Here is a 26,535-nt window from a genome sequence, read left to right as displayed (position 1 = left end):
CATTCCAAGTAGAGATCATGAAAAAGTATTCTTTCCTTCATCTGTTAAATAGAGTCATAGTGTCAAGAGTCATACAGCATGGAAACAGTCTCTTTGGTCCAACTAGCCCATGCTGACCATAATCCCAAACAAAACGCGACCCACCTGCTTGCACTTGGACCATATCTCTCCAAATATTTCATATTCAAGTATTTATGCAAGTATATTTTAAACATTTTAACTGTACCCACATCCACTACTTCCTCTGTATGTTCCACACATAAACCACTCTGTGTAAAAAAAAAAATTGGCCCTCATGCCTTTTTAAATCTTTCTCCTCTCACCTTAAAAATATGCCCCTTAGTCTTGAAATCCCCCACCCTAGGGAAAACAGACTTGCCATTCACCTTATCAATACCCCTCAAGATTTTATAAACCTCTATCAGGTCACCCCTTAACTTCCTACACTCCAGTGAAAAATGTCCCTGCCTATCCAGCCTCTCATTATAACGTAAAGTCTCTATTCTCAGCAACATCTTGATAAATGTCTTCTGACCTCTCTCCAGCTTAATAATATCCTTCCTATAACAGAGTGACCAGAACTAGACACAGTACTCCAGAAGAGGCTTCATTAACATCCTGTACAACCTCAATATGATGTCCCAACTCCAATATTCAAAGGTCTGAGCTAAACACCTTCTTAACTATCCTGTCTACATTTGACAGGAACTTCAAAGAATTACATACCTGAACCGCTAGGTCTCTCTGTTCGACAACACTATCCAAGGCCCAACATTTAATTGTATAAGTCCTGCCGTTGTTTGTTTTACTAAAATGCCAATTTCTCACATATATCCAAATTAAACTCCATCTGCTACTTCTCAGCCCATTGACCCATTTAATGAATATATCATTGTAATCTTAAATAACCGTCTTTACTATCCGCGATACCACCAATTTTGATGTTAAATGCAAACTTACTAACCATGCCTTCTATATTCTCAATTAAATCATTTCTATAAATGACAAACAAATGTCCAGCATCGATTCCTGTGGAAAAAACTCAATCAAGTTTGAGAGACATCATTCCCCTTACACAAAACCAAGCTTATTATTCCTAATTATTCCTTGCCTCTCCAAATGTATATAAGTTATATCTTTCAGAATTACCTCCAACAACTTACCCACCACTGAAGTCAGACCCTCAGGTCTGTACTTTCCAGGCTTCTTCTTACATCCCTTCAACGAAAGCACAATGTTAACCACTCTTCAGTCATCCGGTACCTCACCCCTAATTATAGATGGTATAAATATTTCTGCAAGGGGCCCCGCGATTTCCTCCCTAACCTCTCTCAAAATCCTGGGATACACTAAATATAAACGGTTTGCTTGTGAACTTAGGAGGAATGGTATGCCGATGACACCAAAATTGGTCGTGGTGTGGACAGTGAAAAAGGTTAACTTGGAGTACAAAGGGACCTTGATTCGATGGGAGATTTGGCTGAGGGGTCACAGATGGAGTTTAATTTAGATAAATACGAGGTATTTCATTTTGATGAGGTAAATGAGGGCAGGACTTATACACTTAATGGTAGGGTTCTGAGGATCATTGCCAAACAAAAGACCTTGGGGTGCAGATTCATACTTCATTGAAAGTGACAGGGTAGTGAAGAAGGCATTTGATATGCTTGCCTTTATTGATCAATATATTGAGTATAGGAGTTGGGATGTCATGTTGAGGCTGTACAGATCATTGGTTAGGCCACTTGAACTACTGCATTCAATTCTGGTCTCCTTGTTACAGTAAAGATATTGTTAAACTTGAAAGAGTGCAGAAAAGCTTTACAAGGTTGTTACTGGGTTTGGAGGGTTTGCGCTATAAGCGGGGGGGGGGTGGTGGCTGAGTAGACTGGGGCTATTTTCCCTGGAGAGTCCGAAGCTAAGGGGTGACCTTTAAAAGTTTATAAAATCGTGAGGGGCATGGATAGGATGAATAGTCAAGGCCTTTTTCCCAGGGTAGAGGAGTCCAAAACTAGAAGGCATAGGTTTAAGGTGAAAAGGGAATGGTTTTAAAGGGATCTGGGGCGCAACATTTTCTTGCAGAAGGTGATTCCTGTATGGAATGAGTTGCCAGAGGAGATGTTGGAGCTGGTACCATTACAACATTTAACAGGTATATGAATAGGGTGGGTTTAGAGGGATATGGGTCAAATGCTGGCAAATGGGAGTAGATTAACTTAGGATATCTGATCGGCTCGGATGAGTGATTGAAGGGTTTATTTCAGTTTGTGCAATTTTATGACTCCATGAAATTGCATCCCAGAGATTTTTCCACTTTTTTTCACTTTAAGACCTCCTGCACTTCCTCTTCTTTAATGTGAACTGTTTTCAAATCAATATTCTTTTCCCTGAGTCCTCTAGCCTCCATTTCTTTCTGCACAGTAGAATATTAATTTAATATCACTTCCATCTCGTGAAATTCAACACAAAGACAACCTCTTTGATCTATAATGTGTCGTATTTTTTTATCTAGTCGCTGTCTTGATCATAATGTACTTGTAGAATCTCTTTGGATTATCTTTAACCTTATCTGGCAAGGCTGCCTCAGAATCCCTGTTGCCTTCCTGATCTCTCTCTTAAAAATGCCACAACACTGTTTATACTGACTGATGAGGGAGCAGCGCTCAGAAAGCCAGTGCTTCCAAATAAACCTGTTGGACTGTAACCTGGTGTTGTGTGATTTTTAATTTTTATACTGATTAAAAGATTTATTTGAACCTAGTTGTCTTGATTCTTTTTTATCCTTGACTAGAACCTTAATTTCTTTATTTATTCATTGTTCTCTAATCCTATCGAATGTTCCTCTACCTGCAAACAGTCTACTCTGAACAACTTCTGAATGTTCTTGCCCCATACCATTAAATTTGCCTTAATACAATTAAAAACTTTAACTATTATCGGAGATGTATCCTTTTCCATAACTATTTAAAAAGAAATAGAATTGTGATCACTAGACTCAGTGTTCACTTATTATCACTTGAGTTACTTGCCCTGGCCTATTACCTAAGAGAAGGTCAAGATTTGCTCCTTCTTTAGTAGGAACATTTATATATTCATAAAGAAATTTTCGTGAACATATTTAACAAATTTTTCACCATCTAAACTTTTAACATTATGTTAGTCACTCAATGTTTGGAAAATTAAAATCACCCACTATTACAATCTTATTATTCTCACATATATCTGAGATCTCTCTTCTTATTTGTTCCTCAATTTCCCTCTGACTATTGGGGGGGGAGGTGGGGGTCCGTACTACAATCCCAGCAAGGTGATCATTCCTTTCTTATTTCTAATTTCAACCCATATATTTTGACTGGATGATTTATCAGAAATATCTTCTCTAGTTACAGCAGTAATATTTTCCTTAATCAAAAATGCCTCTTTTCCTCTTTTGCCTCCCTTCCTATCCTTTCAAAGCATCTGAAACCCAGAACGTTGAGCTGCCAATGCTGCCCATCCCTCAGCCAAGTTTCCGTAATAGATATAATATCCCAGTCCCATGTTCCCAAACATGCCCTGAGTTCATCAGCCTTACCTGGAAGACCCTTACATTACTTCAGAGTTACTTTGTTCTCTTACTTGGTCTTGTCTGTCTTTTGTAATGAACTTGTTTCTTTCAGATTCAAAAACAGTCTCGTCTGTCTTTCTATTTACTCCGCTACTTAGGATTCCTTCCCCCTCCGTAGAATTTGTAAGTCTCCCTGCTTGGATATTGGTCCTTTTCCAGTTCAGGTGAAACTCATCCTATTTGAGCAGGGGTCCCCTCTACTGCAGAGGACATCCCAATGATCCAAGGCCCTTAATCACTGAATCTCTTCAGCCATTGATTTATCTCCTTTATTCTTTCATTCCTTCCCTTGTTTGAGCTTGGCATCATGGGTAAATCGGAGATTATTACTTTTAAGGTTCTGCTCTTTAATCTTCTACCTAACCTCTTATATTAACTCTGTAGAGCGCTTAATCTTTTCCCTAACTATCTCATTCCTGTCAATGTGTACAATAACTTACGGCTTCTCACTCTCCCATTTAACAATATGCTTCAAATATTTTGAGGCATCCTTAATCCTGGAGCTAGGAAAGCAACATACTATCCTAGATTCATGCACATTCCCACAGAATCTTCTGTCTGTGCCCTTGACAGGTGAATCCCCTATTAAATTATTCTTTTAAATTTTATTAAACCCTGCCTAACATAGATTCATTTTTAGTGCCCAAGGTCTGACTGCATCTTCTATTTTCGTCTGAGAGACTATCCTTTTTAGCTGTACCCAAAACTGAGTATCTGTTTGAGAGAGGAATAGCCACAGGAGATTTCTTACCTTTCTTGAAAGTCACCCATCTATCTGACTGATCCTGCTGTGTAATCACTTTTCAATCTAGCCATCGAACTCTGTGTCTCTTGTATGCCCTCAATGACATTAAACCTAAAAAAAAAGCAGCTTTCAATAGAACCTAGTTTTGAACAGCTGTCTATCAAAGCTTTGTTGCATTTTCACCACTGAACAGTGTTCATGACTTAGATGACTTAGAGTTTGTTCTTAGAATGGAATATTTGCAAGATGCAGATGCTTATTTCATATTTGGTTTTACTTAACATCTTTTTCTAAATGCTAAACTAAATATTTATTGGCTCCATTAAGTAATGAAATTTAAGTAAATTAATTTCTGATTTATCTGATAGCTTAGTGACTTTATCCTGTGGGCACCTAAGTCCTAGTGACTAAAAAGTTTGAAAGAGCTGCCTATTTGGAATTAACCCATCTTAGCTAAGACAGCTGTGGAAATGCTATTGTGCAAAAAGTAGTGCAGGCCAAATGATTGGTCAGAGAATGACTGAAAACTTAATTGAGGAAAGAAATTAGAATGAGAGGAGGACAGCAATAAAAATAAAAACGTAAAACAATCTGAATTCTGTGGTGTTAGCATTGATTCCAAGAGAACACTCCTACTGTTCTTTATGTACGACCTTGGTATTTCTTACATTCCCTTGACACTGCAAGTTCAACTTCACTTTAACTTAATCATCCAAAGAATGGCTCCCTCAATAGTACGGCATTCCTCAGTAAAGCTTTGAATTGTCATGTGAAATAGTGTTCAAGTTCCAGAACTGGACCTTGAAAGTTTTTTCATTTGCCCATGGAGTATGGGTGTTGGTAGCTAGGCCAGGATTTATTGCCAGTTCCTAATTACAGAGGAACTGAATGGCTTGCTCAGCCCATTCAGAGGAGAGTTAACAGTCATTGTGTCTAGGGGTTCATAAACTACAAGTAAGGACAGCGAATTTATCTATTTCCTTTGGGCATTAGTGAACTTGATTCTCTTTTTGACGACAGTTGACACCGGTTGCTATTAGGCTACGTTTTAATGTCAGATTTTATTGAATTTAAATTTCACTGTGTCATGGTACGATTCCAACCCATGACCACAAACATCAACCGGGTTTCTGGCTTACTGTCCAGTGACATTACCACTACACCACTCTCTCCCTCTCTGCTCATCCTTTGCCGATCAGACTTTGAACTGAAAATGTGTTGCTGGTTAAAGAGCAGCAGGTCAGGCAGCACCCAAGGAACAGGAAATTCCTGATGAAGGGCTTTTGCCCGAAACGTCGAATTTCCTGTTCCTTGGATGCTGCCTGACCTGCTGCGCTTTAACCAGCAACACATTTTCAGCTCTGATCTCCAGCATCTGCAGACCTCACTTTTTACCCGATCAGACTTTGAGACAAGAATATTGCTCCTGAACCAAAGCTGACACATCATGGAGTCATAGAAATTTACAGCATGGAAACCGACCCTTCGGTCCAACTCATCCATGCTGACCAGATATCCTACATTAATCTAGTCCTACTTGCCAGCACTTGGCCCATACCCCTCTAAACCCTTCCTATTCCTATACCCATCCAGATGCCTTTTAAATGCTGCAATTGTACTAGCCTCCACCACTTCCTCTGGTACGTCATTCCATACACGCACTACCCACTGCATGTAAACGTTGCCCCTTAGATTCCTTTTAAATCTTTCCCCACACCCTAAACCCAGGGAAAAGACCTTGTCTCTTTACCCTATCCATACCTCTCATAATTTTATAGGTTCTATCTCCAACGCTCCAGTGAAAACAGCCCCAGTCTATTTAGCCTCTCCCTATCGATCAAATCCTCCAACCCTGGCAACATCCTTGTAAATCTTTTCTGAATCCTTTCTTGAGACTCTGGGAAAGGAGATATGGCAGGAAATTCGTGGAGCAAAACAAATTTCAAAAAAACTTGAATTCAGTTCACCCTTGTAATTCTTGCTGTCAGATATATAATTGTAAATGGAGAATACTTTCATTCAAGTTAGCCGAAAATAATGTAATCAAATGAATGTCAAATAACTGTGAATCACAAAGGCAGATCTCAATATTTTTAATAGCCTACTTGAACAAGATTTGATTGCAGCCTTGAGCACCTTCTCTTCTATTGATCCTGCATGTAAAAGTTCTTTGTGTGATATTTAAAATAATTTATGATCACAAGGATGAATAGCTGTTGGTTTATAGAAATATCTGGTTGCTTACAGTGTAGTCTTGAGCAGTCTTGAATAGAAACTTATCAAGTGTACTTTTACATGAAAAGAACAGTGAATAATTTTATAAGTCGTCCCACCATGGCACTTGCATACATAATTTAAAAAAACAAAGTTCATCAGTTCAGTTCATGACTGCTCGGCTTTGGAAAGGCCGATTAAGGAAAGATGTAGCAGGGACAAAATTGCCACGCCGGATTGCTGGAATAATGGGCTGGAGGATTCCCCTGAAGAAGACCGCCATGCTGGACTGAGACCACCAGCCCTGGACAAGGTCACCTGCCAGGCCACTGGAATACCTGGATACCAAAGACAAAGAAAACCTCCACACAGGGGGCAAGACAGCCTTTCTCTTCCTTTAGGCATTCAGGCCTAGCTGCGGACCTGGAGCCTTAGCTTAGCTCACAAGTCCAGGCTGGGGTGTCAGCGCAGAACCTGTATCTCGCTCATCGGGAGGCCTTGGGCCATAGCCAGCTCATCCTGGCGTTGGTGCTGTGGCTGCTGGACGCTACCCCTTCACTCCCTGCCACACTCCAGGCTTAAAAGAAAACAAAAAAAAAGAGAAAGAGCAAAAGAAAAAAGAGAAAGAGCAAAAGAAAAAAGAAAGAAAGAAAGCCTGAGGAAAGGTCACTAGATCTGAAACATTAACTCTGATTTCTCTTTGCAGATGTTGCCAGACCATTTGAGCTTTTCCAGCAATTTCTGTTTTTATATCCCTGCTTTTGCTTGGTTATATTTTTGTTGAATTGGCAAGCATGTTAATAACCTACTTACAGGGATGGTCTTCATTCCAAATTAAATTCAACTTAACCTACAGTATTAATCTAAAAGCACAACCACCTTCTAAATACTAGCAGCTCATACTGTTTAACGGCATACTTGGCTGAAGTATAGTTTTGTAAATTAAATATACTGGGACTTACTCTAATAAACTTATCAAGCCCAGCTGGTGTTGTAATATTGTGGTTGTGGCAGGTTAATAAAAAATTTTTAATCAGCATTTCTCAACTGTTTTTGATATATATTTGTTTAAGAATTGGAATTCTGGTCCAAGTAAGATTTAAGGAGCCATAAGCATTTAGGGCACTGGTTCAATTGATATATAGTTTGTTGCAACATGTTCAAAATTAGTTGAGTTAAAAATCATATAGTGTCTTAAGATTGCTAGACTGGCTTTGACATCCTGATGCTTCTGAAGCATTGATTTGAGAACATGAAATGATTGGTAGCACTTATTTCTGCTTGTACTGATTTACTGTTAGCTTGCAGCAATTTCTTTCTCTTTCTTCCCTCACCCCTCCCCATCGTCAGACATTTGATGAATGTGTTGCAGCTGGTGGGTCAGACTGTGCTCCAGAGAAACTTTGGCTTCAGATTCCTTTCTTTTGTGGCCACAGTTCAGAATGCTGGTAGGTACAATAGAAAATTTAAAGTATTCAATTAAAGCTCAAAACGTATATTAAACATCTTTTCAAAATTAAATACTGACTTGACATAATTATGTACATTTGGCAGACTATTTGTTGCACCTTTACAGAATATTTTTTAATGCTTGAAAAATAAATCCATTCCACAGAGTATTATTTGTAATTTAGATTGAAATGCAGCTTGGACTGATGACACTGAAAATTCCCTTCTCACTAGTGCCTGTGAAGCCTTATTGAATGTGGGAAGTAAGAATGGGCACAAGCACTTATTGGCACTAAAATATCAATGGAGACAGCCGCAATCTTGAGAGAAATGGCAGATTCACCCCATTTAATGGTAATACTTAGTTCAATGTTGGTAAATGTTAAAGCTGAGGCTGAGATTAAAAGGCTGAGACATAAGTTTAATTTGGAAAGAAAATAGGAAACATACATTTTAAAAAATCTTTGAGAAGGGGAATTGTGGAACATATATTAACAAGGGGGAGAAAATAAAATTTCAGACTTATTCTGCAGGAGTTCCTCAGGAGAGTGGCATAGACTCCATCTTCAGCTGCTTCATCAATGACCTTCCTTCCATCGTAAGGTCTGAAGTGAGGATATCTGTTGATCATTACACAATGTGTTAGCACCATTTGCTCAACCTCACACACTGAAGTATGTCCAAATGCATTAAGACCTGGACAGTATCCAGGCTTGGGCTGACAACTGGCAAATAACATGCATACCACACAATTGCCAAGCAATGACCATCTTGTATAAAATCAATTAGACCACCACCCTTGACATTCAATGGCGTTACCATCATTGAATCTTCTACTATCAACATCCTGAGGTTACCATTGACCAGAAACTGAACCGGATTCTCCATATGAGTACAGTGGCTACAAGACCAGGTCAGAGGTTATGATTACTGTAGTGAGTAACACTTCCCGACTCCCCATAGTCTGTCCACCATCCACAAGACATAAATCAGGAGTATGTCAGAAAACTCTCCACTTGCTTGAATGAACACTATTAACTGGTATAAGAAAGATGTTGTTGAACTTGAAAGGCTTCAGTCAAAATTTACATGGATGTTGCCAGGATTGGAGGGTTTGAATTATAGAGAGAGAGAGAGAGAGAGAGAGAGACTGAATAGACTGGGGTTTGTTTCCCTGGAATTTGAGGCTGAGGGGTGACCTCATAGAGGTTTATAAAATCATGAGGGGCATTGATCGGGTAATAGCCTTTCCCCCAGGATAAGGGAGTCCAAAAGTAGAAGGCAGGTTTAAGGTGAGAGGGGTAAGATTTAAAAAGAACCTGAGGGGCAACATTTTAGACCATGAGAGCAGAAATTAGGCCACTCGGCCCATTTAGTCTGCTCCGCTATTCAGTCATGGCTGATGAGTTTCTCAACCCCATCTTCCAGCTTTCTCCCTGTAACCCTTGATCCCTTTACAGTCAAGAACCTATCTGTCTCAGTCTTAAATATACTCAATGACCTGGCCTTCACAGCCTTCAGAGATTCACCACTCTCTGGCTGAAGAAGTTTCTCCTGTTCTAAAAGATTTTCTGTTTACTTTAAGGCTGTGCCTTCAGGTCCCAGTCTCTCCCACCAATGGAAACATCCTCCCAACATGTACACTGTCCAGGCTATTCAGTATTCTGTAAGCTTCAAGATCACTCCTCATTCTTATCAACTCCGTCGAGTGTAGACCCAGACTCCTTAAATGTTCCTCATATGTCAAGCTTTTTATTCCTGGGACCATTCTTGTGAACCTCCTCTGAACACTCGAGCCAGTACTTCTTTCCTGAGATATGGGACCCAAAACTCCAAATGTGATCTGATCAGAGCCTTCTCAAGCCTCAGAAGTGCATCCTGCTTTTATATTCAAGTCCTCTGGAAATAAATGCCATCTTTGCATTTGCCTTCCTAACTACCCTACTGACTCAACCTACAGGTTTACCTTGAGGGAATCCTGGACTGGAACTCCCAAGTCTCTTTGCACTTCCGACTTTTCTCCCCATTTAGAAAATAGTCCATGTCTCTGCTCTTCCTACCAAAGTGCATGACCTCACACTTTCCCACATTGTGTGTTCCATCTGCCATTTCTTTGCCCACTCTCCTAATCTGTCCAAATCCTTCTGCAGCCTCTCTGTCTCCTCATTGCAACCTATTCCTCTACCTATCTTTGTATCGTCTGCAAACTTGGCCAGATGCCCTCAGTTCCTTCATCTAGATCATTAATGTATGAAGTGAATAGTTGTGGTCTCAACACTGAACCTTGCGAAACACCAGCTGCCATCCTGAGAAGGACCCTTTTATCCCCACTCTCTGCTTTCTGCCAGAAGCCAAGCTTCTATCCATGCTGGCACTTTGCCTCTAAAACTATGGGCTCGGATCTTACTCAGTGTGTGGCACCTTGTCAGAGGCCTTCTTGAAGTCCAAGTAGATAACATCCATTGGCTCTCCTTGGTCTAATCTGCTAAATTCTTCCTCAAAGGATTCTAGCAGGTTTATCAGGCAAGGTCTACCCTTGATGAAACCATGTTGAATCTGTCCTATTTTACCATAAACTTCCAAGTATTCAGAAATTTCATCCTTCACGATGGATTCCAGGATCTTACCCATGACCGAGGTTAAGCTAATCAGTCTGTAATTTTCCATCTTCAGCCTTGCTGCCTTTTTAAACAGGGGTGTTATGTCAGCGATTTACGAGTCCTCTGGGACCCTCCCTGATTCTAGTGATTCCTGAAAGATTACCACTGATATCTCTGTTATCTCTTCAACTGTCTCCCTTAGAACTCTGGGGTGTGGTCTATCTGGTCCAGATCATTTATCCTACTTCACGCCATTCAGTTTTTCTAGCACTTTCGCCTTGATAATGGCCACCATAATCAGCTCTGCCCTCTCACTGTCTTGAATTTTTGAGAAATTACTTGTGTCATCTACTGTGAAGACTGACACGAAGTAATTATTCAGTTCCTCAGCCATTTCTTTGTTCCTTATTGTTATCTCTTCTGTGTCATTTTCCAGCAGCCCATTGTCCACTTTTGCCTCTCTTTTGCCCTTTATACATCTAAAGAAACTCTTACGTCTTCCTTTACATTACTGGCTAGCTTATCCTCATATTTAATTTTCTCCTTCCTTATTTCTTTTATTGTTGCCCTCTGTTGGTCTTTGTAAGCTCTCCAATCCTCTGGTTTCCCACTGTTCTTCAGTACTTTATATGCTTTCTCTTTTGCTTAAGTTATCCCTGACTTCCTTACTCAGCCATAGTCGCCTCATCCTCCCTGGACCATGCTTCCTTTTCCTTGGGATGAATCGCTGCTGTGTCTCCTGAATTACTCCCAGAAACACCTGCCGTTGTTGTTCCACTGTCTTTCCTGCTAGGCTCCTCTCCCAGTCAATTCTACCCAGCTCCTCCCTCATGCCTCTGTCCTTGCCTTTATTCAGCTGAAATACAGCTACCTCTGATTCTGTCTTCTGTCTCTCAAATTGTAGAGTAAATTTGATTATGCTATGATCACTGCTTCCTAAGGGTTCCTTCACCTTAAGCTCAATTATAAAATCTGTTTCATCGAACAACACGAAGTCCAGTATTGCTTGTTCTCTAGTGGGGTCCATCACAAGCTGCTTCAAAAAGCCATCTCATAAACATTCCACAAATTCCCTTTCTTGTGACCCAGTACCAACCTGAATTTCCCAGTCCACCTGCATATTGAAATCTCCCATGATCACTGTAACTTTGCCTTTCCTGCAAATCTTTCCTATCTCCTGGTGTATCTTATGCCCCAGCTCCTGACTACTGTTTGTAGGCCTATATATGACTCCAACTATGGTTTTTTCACATTTGCAGTTCCTCATTTCTACCCACATAGATTCTACACCATCTGACCCTACTTCATTTCTTACTATTGATTTAATTGCAGTTTTTACTATTAGTGCAATGCCACCCCCTCTGCCCACCTGCTTATGTTTTCAATAGGATGTATATCCTTGAATATTCAGCTCACAATCCTAATCCCCTTGCAGCCACGTCTCCGTGATACCCACCATGTCATAACTGCCAATTTTGATATGCACCACAAGCTCATTTACCTTACTCCTTATACTGCATGCGTTCAGATAGAACGCCTTAAGTCCTGTATTAACCATCGTTCTTTTCATTATCATTTGTTTGTCCAGTGTACTTGAAGATTGATTGCTAACCCTTTTCAGATACTCTGTCCAATTTGTGCCTGTGCTGGAGATTTTAATAACCTTTCCTGAGGTCTGCCCTGTTACTTCCTGTTTTAATTTGGGCTTTCTAATTTGCCCTGTAACTGAACACTCCCACCCCTGCTGCCTACATTTATCTTAAAGCCTTGTCTACAGCCCTAGTTGTGCGATTTGGTAGATCTCTGGTCTCAGCATGCTTCAGATGAAGTCCGTCCCATTAGAACAGATTCATTCTTCCCCAGTACTGGTGCCAGTATCCCATGAATTCAAATCCATTTCTCCCACACCAATCTTTGAGCTGCACATTTTCCAGCTTAAGCTTATTAACCCTACTTTTATGCAGAGGGTGGTGTATTGTATAGAACAAGCTGTGAGAGGAAGTGGTGGAAGTTGGCACAGTTACAACATTTAAAAGGCCTCTGGATGGGTACACAAATAGGAAGGGTACAGGGATATGAACCAAATGCTGACAAATGGGAGGAGATTAGTTTAGGATATCATGTCGGCGCAGATGAGTTAGATCGAAGGTTCCCTTTCCAGCTGTATGACTCCGTGTAGTTCCAACATCGCTTACAGCTTGACAGCATCCAGGGCAAAGCAGCCCACTTGATTGTCACCACATCCACTCTATCCCCATCACCAATATTCAGTAGCAGCAGTGTATACCATCTACAAGATGCATTGCAGAAATATACCAAAGATTCTTTGAACCTTGCAACCCTGCAACAAGGACAAGAGCATCATATATATAGAAAAACCAGCAGCCACAAGTTCTCATCCAAGACACTCATCATCCTGAGTTGAAAATATACTGTCATTCCTTCACTGTCATCGGATCAAAATCCTGGAATTCCATCCCAAGTGTCATTGTGGGTCTACTGACAGCACAGTGGTTCAAGAATGAAGCTCACACCACCTTCACAAGGACAACTTGTGCTGGAGAATAAATACTGGCAGCCAATTATGCCCACTTCATGAGTGATTTTGTTTTTGTTTTAAAATGTAACATGCAATTTAAAAGAAGGACTGAATAAAATTGTACTGGGAAAGGAAATGCAAAACACTTAATTTCTGAATCACATAAGGATCCAGGTGGAAAACTTGGAAAGGTAGATGAGGTGACCAATGATTTTCTACTGCCCAAACTATTAATCTTATTAATTTCTGCTCAATTTCTGAATTGGGTTTTGAATTCAATGTAGTCCATTAAGTTCAAAAGTCTACCACTTTTAAATCAGTCACAGATGAAATAATTTTCATTTGGGTACATGCCCACAATTCAAAGCTGTCTGATTTGCACAAAGTGTAATATACTGTACCCTTTCACTTAGGACACAATGAGGATGAATGAAATGAAAAATAAGAAGTATTGGTGGGATTATGGTTAAGACATACAGGAGTTTTACTTTGCGTTTCTTAATCTCAATTTGGGGTTGATTGGTAGCACTCATGGTTGTGTGACAGATGTAGTGTAAGGATCCAGAATTCTAGAGTTGAGTACATAACTCCAGGTGGCACTTAAATCCGGCGTGATGACTATCCTTTGGATAGGGCAATAAACTGAAGTACCATTACTATTGAAACAATAGAATCTCAGATCCGATTTTCCAACATGTTTATCTTGAGATGTGCTATTTTATAAAAGTTATATAGTGCTTGTATTCACACAATCTGATTTGCCATCAAGGGCACATTCTTCATACAACCCACGTCATCTTAATGGAAAGCCAAGGTTCTTCTGCATTGATACATCTGTGGAGGCGTCATGAATGGGAAGAAAACAATATTAGATGATTTCTGCTTGGTTTTCCAATTACGTTTTTCTGAATGGAGGTTGTTTGCTGTTAAAAGTGACTGTAGTGTTTCAACTTCATCTGACAGAAACATAGGCCCTGATTTACCAGTAGCCAGATTGTCATTTGCGCAGAACAGGCTAGAGTTGTGTGTAGGAACCCTGCAGAATTCACAAAATAACAGACTCCAAGGGAATTACTCAGAAAACTGAAGATTTTCTGGGCAATTTCCCTACACTTTTCCTCTGAAAGTATCCATTTGAACTGAAGAATTCATAAGGTTTCTCTACACTTAAATTGATGGTCTAACATTTCCTGCATAACTATGTAAAGTCTAGAGGTAAAACCAATGACTGCAGATGCTGGAAACCAGATTCTGGATTAGTGGTGCTGGAAGAGCACAGCAGTTCAGGCAGCATCCAAAGTGCAGCGAAATCGACGTTACGGGCAAAAGCCCTTCATCAGGAATAAAGGTTTATTCCTGATGAAGGGCTTTTGCCCGAAACGTCAATTTCGCTGCACTTTGGATGCTGCCTGAACTGCTGTGCTCTTCCAGCACCACTAATCCAAAGTATGTAAAGTCTAGTCTAACTCCTGCGTAAGTACTAAACTAACTCCTAAATTTCATTCACTCGTCGACTACACGTCATCAGACTCTTACACCTCTGCTTCCAGAAAGGTCTCCCACCAATTGCTGCTGTCAACAAAGCTGGCCCCATGCAATCCGACACTTCCCCTCTCTCCCATCACTTACTTTCCTGACACATTCCTGATGAAGGGCTTTTGCCCAAACCGTTGATTTTCCTGCTCCTTGGATGCTACCTGACCTGTGCTTTTCCAGCACCACTCTGATCTAAACTCTGGTTTCCGGCATCTGCAGTCCTCATTTTTGCCTACATTTCCACCCCCACCAACACTTCCAATCTCCCTGATAGGCCATATCCCCTTAACCTACCCTAAACATCAGTTGCTTACCTGGTGGCCTTGACACCTGAGACTCTAAACTTTCACCTACCTTACATGTTGCCCTATCTCAGTAGCCATCCGTGCTGCTCGACACTTAGTCACAATCTGACAATTATTGCCGTGAAGAAACCGGTATGTTTTGCTTTTCCATAAAAATTCTGCAGTATGAAGACACAGTTGGATTGAAGGCTTATTCCACATTTCTACAGGTTCCAAGATCAGAATCTCCTGCCAGAGGTTCGGAACTCACTCTTCAAGATGTAGGAGCTGAGTGGCAACGTAACTGTAACTGCCACTCCTTAGAAAATCCAACCAGTAGGTTTTATGAAAGTGAAACATCAAGACATCTTTTGAGATGTAAGTTTTTGAGTCGTCAGAGTAGGTGCTGACTAGCTAACATTGTAGAAAAACAGTGAATCTCTGGTAGCCGTAATTAAATTTTATATTTAAAGCAAGAACCTTTTGGTTAGATTCGGGAATGTTCCTGCAATCTTAGCCATTGAGCTTTTGAGAAGCATTTGGGCCATTTGTCACAGTGTGGGATTTCACACCTTGTGCACAGCCAGAAGTTTAGAATGTCTAGACAGAAGAGTTACTGGTGTTGCAGGCTAATAGCAGCAACTGCAACATTGCTGTAAAATAGTCAATGACCTATATTTCTAAAAATGAAATCTTTAAAATATTATGCTGTATGCGAATAATCACCAAATGACATCTTCTCAGTTTGAATGGGTACTTTAACATGATTATGTTCAGTTTTACTCGAAAGTACATTCTGATTTAGTTTGCATTTTTAAAAAACAGTTTAGAAATTGCAGTGCTCAGTGGGATTTATGCTAAGCATTAATTTACACAATATGCCTGGGATTTTTTACTGGCCCTGTTGATAGCTAACTGGCTGTGAATGATATAAAATGCCCAGTGATTGGTATTGTCAGAGTGTCTGTTTACCCATCTGACTTGAAGAGAAAAGGTTGTCAATAAAAGCTTATTATTCGCCTTGGTAAAGGTAGTGGCATCTGTGACCTATTTCCTAAACATCAATGTTTTTAATAAGATTGTAACTGCGACAGAAAAGAGAGAGATTAATTACTTGTTTTGTTCCAGTTGTAATTAAAATATATAAGGATTTGTACAAATCCTTTTTTCTGTCTATATACTGCCAACTGCCATTACTCTTTGTCTTTACAGGAATGTTGGAAGCAAATGGGCTTTGGAGCAAGCCAAATACAACTTGGTGAACGAGTACCTTCTTGTTGGAATAACTGAGGAATTAGAAGACTTTATAATGCTTTTGGAAGCCGTCTTGCCACGCTTCTTTAGAGGAGCAACAGAATTATATCGTACAGGTCTGTCTGAAAATGATGTATGCTTGGAAATGTAGTTCTAATCTCTTAACCACCCAATCTCCTTGTGATGTAACTTTCAAAGTATGTATCTGAACCTCTAGGTCTCTTTGTTCGGCAATGCTACCCAGGGCCCTACTATTAATTGTATAAGTCTAGCCGATGTTTGTTTTTACCAAAATGCATATCTCACCTTCCTCCAAATTAAACTTCATCTGCCACTCCTCAGCCCTTTGGCCCATTTTAGAAATTTGGAAAAATGGCTTCTGGGAACTATTGTCATCTGAGACCTGGGGTTGCTTTGCAGTATTATGGATAAGTCAGTATCATTGGAACTGGTATGCAGCAAACCCAATAAGAGCAGTGAGGAGGCTTTGACATAGTTTTAGCTCAGAATGCAGCTGGACAGAAGAAAGAGATATTAGTGGTGAGCACCGTGATGGAGAAAGTGAGGACTGCAGATGCTGGAGATCTGAGTTGAAAAGTGTGGCGCTGGAAAAGCACAGCATCTCGTTAGGCAGCATCTAAGAAGCAGGAGAGTTAAAGTTCCGGGCACAAGTCCTTCATCAGGAATGATGATGGGCTTATGCCCAAAGCGTCGACTCTCCTGCTCCTCGATGCCTGGCCTGCTTTGCTTTGCCACCGCAGCACCTTGATGGAAGTGACCATAACTCTGCTAGATTAAGAGTATTGATAGAAAAGAACAAAGCCCAGGAATGAAAATTCTCAATTGTGGAAAAACCAGTTTTACTAAGCGGTAATATGATTTTGCTGAAGTGGACTGGAATCACTACTTCCTGAAGAAGGGCTCATGCCCGAAACGTCGATTCTCCTGCTCCTTGGATGCTGCCTGACCTGCTGTGCTTTTCCAGCAACACATTTTCAGCTCTGATCTCCAGCATCTGCAGTCTTCACTTTCTTCTGGGATCACTACTTGTCAATACATCAGTGCCACTTTAATGGGAGACATTCAAGCAGAGCTATTTGTATCATCTACCACAACGAGTGAGGTGCCAGAGAGCTGGATGGTGGCTAATGTTGTGTATTTGTTTAAGGAAGGCTGCACGGTGAAGCCGGGGAAGTATAAGCCGGTGAGTCTGATATCAGTCTGATATTCCTGATGAAGGGCTTATGCTCGAAACGTCGAATTCTCTATTCCTGAGATGCTGCCTGGCCTGCTGTGCTTTGACCAGCAACACATTTGCAGCTGATATCAGTGGTGGGTAAGTTGTTGGAGAGGATTCTGAGAAATAGGAGTTACATGCATTTGGAGCGGCCGGAACTGAATAGGGATAGTCAGCATGGGGATATGTGGGAAATGTTGTCTTGCAAACTTGAGTTTTCTGAGAATGCAATCAAAAAGTTTGAGGCCAGAGTTGTAGATGTTGTCTACATGGACTTCAGTAAAGCCTTTGACAAGGTTCTGCATGGTGGACTAATTAGTAAAGTTAGATTACATGGGAAGTAGGAAGAGATTGCTAATTGGATACAAAATTGGCTTAACAGTAGGAGATAGAGGGTGATGTGGAGGGGTGTTTTATGGACTGCGCACCTATAACCACTGTTGTTCTGCCGGGACTGGTACTGGGTCCACTTTTGTTTGTCAGTTATATAAACGATTTGGATGAGACTTTAGAAGACACAGTTACTAAGTTTGTGGATGACACCAAAATTGGTGGTAGAGGCAACAATGTCAAAGGTTACCTAAGATTACAAAAGGATCTTGGTCAATTAGGCCAATGGGCTGAGGAGTGGCAGGTGGTATTTAATTTGGATAAATGTGAAATATTGCATTTTGGTACAACAGCAAGGGTAGGACTTATACAGTTACAGGTAGGGCCTTGGGTAGTATTGTCGAACAGAAAGATCTAGAGGTTCAGACACATGGTTCTTTGAAAGTTGCATCAGAGATAGACAGGGGTTGTTTAAAAAGGCATTTAGTGCACTTGCTTTCATTGCGCAGACCTTTGAGTATAGGCATTTGAATATCATGTTTAGGTTATACATGGCGATGATGAGGCCACTTTTGGAGTACTGTGTACAGTTCGGGTTGCCTAGGTAGGATATTATTAACTTAGGCAGAGTTCAGAAAAGATTTACCAGGATGTTGCCAGAACTGAGTTGAAAGGAGAGATTGTATAAGCTGGGACTTTATTCACTGGAGTGTAGGAAGCTAAGGGGTGACCTTATCAAGGTTTATAAAATGATGGGCATGGATAAGGTGAATGGCAAAAGTCTTTTCCGTGGAGTGGAGGAGTTCAAAAATAGAGGGCATAATTTTAAGGTGGGAGAAGAAATATTTTAAAGGAACCTGATGGACAACAAATTCACTCAAAAGGTGGTTCTTGTGTGGAATGAACTGCCAGAGGAAGTGGTTGATGCAAGTACAGTCACAGCATTTAAAAGACATTTAGATAGGTATGGGAATAGGAAAGGTTTAAAGGGATATTGGCCAAACACAAGCAAGTCATACTGGTTTAGACTTGGAAACTTGGTCAGCATGGGCAATTCAATGAAATTGTGAGGGTCAAAGCAAGTGTTGCCTCTTAAATAGAAAGGATGAAGCTAACAGATCCAGAGGCCCTAGAGTGTCAAAGATCTGAAAGGAGAGGATGAAAAAAGAAAGCCAAATACCAATGGGCTCAACGCTGTCTAAAACCAGAAGGGATATAGAACATGTAGGTCTAGAAGTTAAAAAAAAAAGTAACTCCTGTCAAGCCAGATCAAGGATCATTCTCACAAACTCACAGAATAAATGAAACAAGGAATGCGATCTTTCCAGCACCACTGAGGTAACCTGTGCATGAATCGAGTAAGATTCTTAATGTTTACTTTGTATTTCTTTTCTCAAAAGAGAATGCCAAAAGAGGCATTGCAATTAGGGATGATGTGTGTGAAATGTTGCCAATCCCTAATTGCCCAGAAGGCAGTTAAGAGTCAGCCGCATTTCCATGGGTCTGGAGTCACATGTAGGTCAGATCAGGTAGAGATGACCGTTTCCTTCCCTGAAGGACATTCGTGAGCCAGATGGGTTTTTCTGCCAATCAGAAATGGATTCATGGTCATCATTAGTTTCTTAATTTATATTGAATTCAAATTCCATCATCTGCAGTGATGGTATTAGAACCTGGATCCCCAGAACTTTACAGTCCAGTGATAAGACCATTAGATCGTCATCTCCTCCTCCATATCCTTTTGCGGTAGAGAGTTCTATAGGTTCATTTCCCTATGAGTAAATAAAGCTTTCTTCATTTTAATCCTAAATGCCTTACCCTATATTCTGAGATATATGACCCCTGGTTCTAGACTCCCCAACTGATAAAACATCCTTCCTGTATCTAGTCTATTGAGAATTATATATGTTTCAATCTGATATCCCGCACCCCCCCATTCTTCCTCTAAACTCTAATGAATACAGGCCCAGTCAAATTAATTTCTCTGCATAGAATGGAGCAAAAGAATGTCTGTAATGAAACATTTTGCCAGTATTTAGATATTCACTTGTGTGTCATAGCCTCCAGGAGAGCGAGTTAAGAGCTGAAAAATAGGACTTCCATTTACTGATAGGGGCATAATATGCTGATTTGTCTCCTCCTCTGCTATAAACATCTGAGTCAAAGTGAAGAGTTGGATCCAAAATTGTTTTTGTGACAGGAAACAAGGGACAGTTGTCAGGAGTATTTTTGAGATTGGAAGATTGTTTCCGTTGGGGTTCCACAGGGCTTTTTATGAGGTCCTTTGCTTTTTGTGGTATGTATCAATAGATATGTTGGTAGACAATACAAATTTGGCTGTGTTGGCATGAAATTTAGACGATGGCCAAAAGCTTTTAAAATGTTAATGAGTAAACGTTGTACATAAACGGAATGTCACTGCAATGTTAAAGATGCCAAAACTTGATAGTCCCACTCCAATGAATTTACTGCATGAAGCTGCCAAGGTGGGGAACAAGCCAAACCCTTCCATGAAGGAGGAGACGTAGTTGCAACTTTGATGTGACCTCCTCCATCTTGATGGCCATTCTACATCAGCAGTAATTGATTTCAACAAAGACTAAAGCTAAATTTTTTTTAAAAAGCCATCCTATCTCTTTATTATTTTTGTCATAAACATGCTTTTGTAACATATGGAATGGTAGTAATTACTATATTTTAAGCCAGTTTACAAAAATATCTATTGCACAGTTAACCCTTACAATGTTTAAAAAGTATTTTGCATAGTTCCTGTCTCTGTTGAAACACCATCCTCCAGTCTCTTAAGTGACACTTCAGAGCTATGCAATTGGCTTCAATGTCATTAAGCTGAGGATGTAGGGAGCATATGACTAGAGTTCCCATTAATCATCAATATCTGTTGAGACCTTCTTGAAGTGTATGTGTCAGTTTAGTTCAGGTGCAGTATTTACTGTGATGGTGTTTCAAATGTGTGACCAGAACAATAGATACTGCAAAGCCATTTGTTTGTTTGTTTTTCTAGCTTGTCGTGTTACTTTCGGATTTTGTCCAATTTTTGAAGAAGAAACATTAAAAGTGAAAATATTTGACAAAATACAGCAGGTTTCTCTAAGATTTGTGCTGTTGTCCATGTGTAATGAAACTCTCAAGACCTTATTAATCTTTTTCACTGGTAATATTTTCTGCTTCAACTAACCTATAATTTAGTTTTGCAACTGAAGTAAAACCTACAGTAACCTACAAATTTAACCCATGCAAAAGGGCATTTAATGCTAAAACTTCTTGAGCTGTTTTTTGTTTCTGACTTGTTACTTTATTTACAACCAGGAAAGAAATCTCATCTTAGAAAAACAACAGAGAAGAAACTGCCAACTAAAGAAACCATTGCGAGACTGCAAGTGTCTGAGATCTGGAAAATGGAAAACGAGTTCTACGAGTTTGCTCTGGAACAGTTTCAATTTATTAGAGCTCACGCAGTGAGAGAAAAGGATGGTGAACTTTACCTCCTTAGCAAGAGCTTTTTCTATGAAAAAATCTATCCTAAAGCAACTTAAAAACAGTTTTCACTACAGTGACCTGAAGAACTGTATCAAAAATGTCTTTCTGCTGAATCAGTTGTTACCTTGAACAGTCTAATGATTTTTTTCCCCAATAAGAGCAGAAAAGAAATCTTGTTCTACAGTTTGTATCAAATCTGCCGTGAACCACTTGCATCTGTAAAGATTTTAGGGTCAAGCATTAGGTGCATTAATGGACGAATGAGCAAGGAAATCCGTTTACACAAACAGCGCACCAGTTGTGTAGATGGCATTCTGTCATTATTACTAATCAGATTGTGGTATGTTTTAGGGACTCCTGTGTCTTGTAAACTTTTACCTGTAGAACTATTTTTTACTAGGGTGCTTTCTAAAGTGTTTCAAAGTATTGTAATTTCACAGTAAGAAAAAGACAAAATGCTGTACATATTGCACTTTTTATGTGTTTGGGCCAAAAGGTTACAAAAAGTTTGAAGTATTTATTTCACACCAATTTTATTACAGGTGGTGTAACTGAACACGTAGCATCCATCATACTATACACCCTTTTGTTAGATACTTTGTGTCAATTTAGGTTTGTAAGCTTGAATTTCCTCGCTTGTTTGTATCATGGAGAATAATGTGGCAAAAGGCAAAACTACATTGCAGAGACCTGAAGCTTACAGAAATGCCATCTTTGACAATGTGCTGCATTACAATTATGGCTACACAGACCTGAAATTAGAAAGCAAACTTTTTAAACAAATAATGGTGTTTGCCCAGTGAAGGGAAATATTCAGTGTTAATTAATCTCGTCATCGCCTAATTTCCCTTCTGGTTGAAACAGTATTAGTAGGTTTTCATTGTTATTTCCCATCCCAGTTTAAAAAGTTATATAGATTAATGTATTGCATTTCTAAATGTACTTTTCTCACAAATGAAATGATATATCCAATAGGCTTGCTATGTTTTCAGTCAGTGCATTGCACTGCTGAATTTTACACGAGTGATTTCCTTGCATTCTCTCTCACATGCATGCTAACAATTGAGAAAATCTGTCCCAACTCCTGCAATCTTTGCAAATACTTCGCCGCTTTGTGTTTGTTTTGTCTCTTTTAAAAATTTGTCCCCTCCTAGGATTAATCAACCAGTATTTTAAAATATGGGTGGCTTGAGGCATATTTTCTGCTGGACAGTAAATTCATTCGTGGTTGTGAAGGTACGACAGTCGGTCATTGCCCTATCCCAGTGCAAGCTGAGCTACTTTTCTCAGTTGAGTTAAAGATGTAGACTGGGCTCTTGGCAGTTGACAAGTAGTGTAAAAAAAAAATCATGTGCAGCAGTGGCACCCACTTCTGCACCAAAGAGTAGGAGCAATAGTTAAAAGGGATAGAAGCTCCCAAACCATCATGGTATGATGACTCTATGAATAATTCTGTGCAGTTAACAAAAATGTATTTCAAACTAGCCTTGAATGCGACTACATCAAATGTACTAACTGGGAGAGCAGAGGATTTAAAGCATTGGCGACTTAGCCATGTCCTGTCCCTCCTTGGTGACTATTTTGCACTCCAACTTGAAGAACTGTCAGCGGTTGGCTGTTTCAGTAGTTGGCAGGAAGGCAGCAGGACAACTGGTTGGTTAGCCTTGCCATTCCGTGTTGTTGCAGGAAGTTGATATGGACAGAAGGTGAAACCATAAGGCCCAGTTGAGTGACATAGATTCAATTGAGCTGTTAACCATCTTTTGAACTTTGTAGCAGCAACAAAATAATATTTTTAATTTTCCCAAAATTGTGCTTAAGATTTCATTACTGTGAAGACCCTCAAGAGGCACATGTTGAATTTGTACTTATTTTAATATTATCTCTGTTCTGAGAGAGATAATGGCCTAGTGGTATTATCGCTAAACTGTTACCTGGTTCTCTGAATTAATGGTCTGGGGACCTGGTTTTGATTCCTGCCATCACAGACGGTGGGATTTAATTCAATTTTTTAAAAAATCTGGAATTAAGAGTCTAATGATGACCATGAAACCATTATTGATTGATGGGAAAACCCATCAGGTTCACTAATGTCTTTTAGGGAAGGAAACTGCTGTCATTACTTAGTCTGGCCTACATGTGACTCCAGACCCACAGCAATGTGTTGATTCTTAACTGCTCTCTGGGCAATTGGGGATTGGCAATAAATGCTTGACTGGCCAGCAATGTCCACATCCTGTGAATGAATTTTTTAAAAAATGGAGCTGCTGATGCCTTTGAGGAGCTGTAATCCCTACACGCTGACGACAATGGGGAGGGTGGGGCATTTATCATTAACCACTATAAAGTACATTTCCTAAATTTATTGCGTATCTGGTTTTGGGATTCTCAATATTTGGTGTTAGAAGATTTTTAAGATTTTAGATGTTTGCTGTATATTTAAAGAGGGGGTGAAATTTATGTTCCCAACGTATGAATGATGTTATTCTCATCGTTGTTTCTCTTCATGCAAGGAGCATAACGTTAGTGCTGAAGGCACGAAATATATAAGGTACAGAATGTAAATACTGGAAAACATGGATTGTGCTCTATATAACTGTTTTAAAACATAAGCAGCTGAATAGTGCCTTCCTTACCACGGTCCATGTTGTAAAAAAAAAGTGTACATTTTGGATTCATTTGTGCATTGTAAGAAAAATTAATGTCTTAACACTTTTCATAGAATCAATTAGAGATGATTCTTCTGTTTTAGTTTTTGTTTGTAGTTTTTCAGTTTCCTTGGTGCAAATGTTCCCTAATAAAGAAAGCTGTACAAACTCTTTGCATTGTAATCTGTATGTCCTTTAGTATCTGTAACTTTGACATATCCATTTCAGAGCTAGCTTCAAACACCCACGCTGATAAATATTGACTGAATTGACTTCTGTGATGCACTGTCTGAAAGAAAGACTTAACTAGTATTTTTCTAACAGCTTTAATATAACAAAATGACCTGAGGGGCATGACAGAAGCATCATGAAACAAAATAATATATTGAGTAACACAGAGAGGTGTCGGCAGGTGGTCAAAAGCTTGGTAGGTGTTGAGGAGTGCCTCAAAGGAAGGAAACACATTGGTGGGGGAGTTTTTAAAATTAATTCATGGGATATGGGCATCACTGACCAGACCAGCATTTATTACTCATCCCTAATTGCAGTCAGATTTCACCAAACATTGCCATGGATCTGGAGACACATGTAAGCCAGCAGTTTCTTTCCCTAAAGGACGTTTTCTGACAATTGTTTCAGGATCACCATTAGACTCCGAATTCCAGACATTTATTGCTCTTTGCAGGATTTGAACCCAAGACCCCAGAACATTACCACGGTCTCTGGAATAATAGCTTAGTGCTAATACCAATAGGCCACTATCTATCTGTGATTTCACAAACTCCCAGATTTTAGAGCCTCTGCTGCTGAAGGTACAATCGTAAATTGTATAGAAATTAAAATTGGGGATGCTCATTGAGGCCAGCATTAGATTAACAGAAGTATTATGGAGGATTGTGGGTATGGATGGGTTTACAGAGATAGGGGAGGTTGCAACCATAGGAAGATTTGAAAACAAGGATGCTTATTTTAAGTCAGTAAATTTATATTTTTGTTTGATATAGGTCAGCAATGATAAAGGAATAGGACTTGGTGAAGGTTAAGACCTAAATAATGTGAGTTTTGTATGATCTCAGGCTTGTGTAGGGTAGACTTAGTTATTTGGGGCATTCTTCAGTCATGAGCGGTTTCATCTAAGTAAATACTTTTTTTGCTGCAGAACCTGCAGTGTGTAGTATTGAAGAAATATTGTTTTCTCAGAAATGCCCTTTGAAATAATAAATAGAGGTCATATTTACCAGAGCTGATTATTCAGGTCAATGCTAAAAATCAATGTGCGCTAGTTTGGAAAAAGCTGGGAATAACCCTGTGTGCCTACTTCTTGTTTCTCAAGTTACAACATCTGTTGACTTCAGCATGTTTCACTTAATATTGGTTTAACTCTGTAACACATACAACTGGGTGGACCTCATCGAGCATCAAGCGTCCTTGTGCAATCCTGTTTTCCTACTGCAGAAAACTTGCCCAAAAGTTTATTTCATAACACCATGTCACCTTAAACTTTTCTTCCCCAGCTTCACAATAAATGCAACCAATGCTCTGCTCTTGTTTGGTCTGTAAACTAGTGATTATCCATTTAGTTGCCCCTTTGCTGCTTTCAGCCTCTTTCCCCTTTGCCTGCCAAGTCATATTCCTCAGATGGATGTGGGAATTTTCCAGTGCACTATTTCAAACAGTCTATCCTCAGCCTGTGTTGCAAAAATATTAAATAGCTGATTGTAGATGTTCCTTAAGCACAAATTGGCTTCCGTGTTTCCTATGCTACAACAGTGAATGCACTTCCCAAATACTTCATTCTCTGTAAAATACTTTGGGGCATTCTGTGGTCATGAAAAACACTGTCAAAGCAAGTCTTTTGTATAGGTCTGCCTAAGGCTGTGTAAATGTTTTTTGATGTAATAGCTAAGATATTGAAGAAGCTGAGATGGGGAAATCATAAAAGGAGCTGCCGGACCCAGGAATAAAAACAGACCACTTTGATTTGTACTGAACAGTGCCATAAGCACAAACAGATTTATTTTGTCATAGGATCTATGGTACGTGCTCAAAACAATTATGAAATATTAAACAAGCAAACAAATTATAGCCAATAGTATTTTAAATATATTATCTGAACAATGGTTTGACTATCTCTAAATTTTGTTAATCTAAGTAATTACATGTTTATCAATATCTTATAAATGTGATAACTCGGTTGGCACTCCTGGGGGTTATAGTCTGAAACTGAAGTTATGTTGGCAAGCCAAAAGGGAGTGCCCTCACAAGAGTGGCAATCATTGATGGGATAGAAAATAACTAGCCAGGCTATCAATTATCGAATTTGTCAATGTGATGAAATGACTGCCTTGAACAGTGCAAATCCTTTGAATTCAACTGTAAGGCCATGCTTTCACATTTGATAACAATCAATAATCTGATGGAATGAAAGAGAATTAAAACTAATTGGTGGTGAAGAATGCTTTGGGATCTGTTGCTTTATAGTGGTTTGATGTAAATATGTGTTTGAAGTCATTTCAAGATCATAGCTGCAAGACTTTCTGATTGATTTGACGGTCACATGTGCTAAAATACAGTGAAAAGCTTTGTTTGTGAGC

The 26,535-nt window shown here is 39.6% G+C and overlaps 1 protein-coding gene across 1 annotated transcript in view; it reads left to right on the top strand.

The window, feature by feature from the left end:
* LOC132819184 (heparan sulfate 2-O-sulfotransferase 1) overlaps positions 1-24,112 on the top strand; it is a 221,292-nt gene extending 197,180 nt beyond the window's left edge. Inside the window, exons 5-7 of the mRNA XM_060830621.1 lie at positions 7,917-8,014; positions 16,187-16,344; positions 21,123-24,112. Coding sequence (XP_060686604.1) covers positions 7,917-8,014; positions 16,187-16,344; positions 21,123-21,349 — 483 coding nt within the window. The 3' untranslated portion in view covers positions 21,350-24,112. The remainder of the gene's footprint in view (positions 1-7,916; positions 8,015-16,186; positions 16,345-21,122) is intronic.
* Positions 24,113-26,535: the final 2,423 nt, after the last annotated feature.

Source organism: Hemiscyllium ocellatum, chromosome 9 (assembly GCF_020745735.1).
Source record: "Hemiscyllium ocellatum isolate sHemOce1 chromosome 9, sHemOce1.pat.X.cur, whole genome shotgun sequence".
NCBI classification, from domain to species: domain Eukaryota; kingdom Metazoa; phylum Chordata; class Chondrichthyes; order Orectolobiformes; family Hemiscylliidae; genus Hemiscyllium; species Hemiscyllium ocellatum.
The sequence above is the reverse complement of the archived record's forward strand: the minus strand, read 5'-3'. Positions and strand labels throughout refer to the sequence as shown.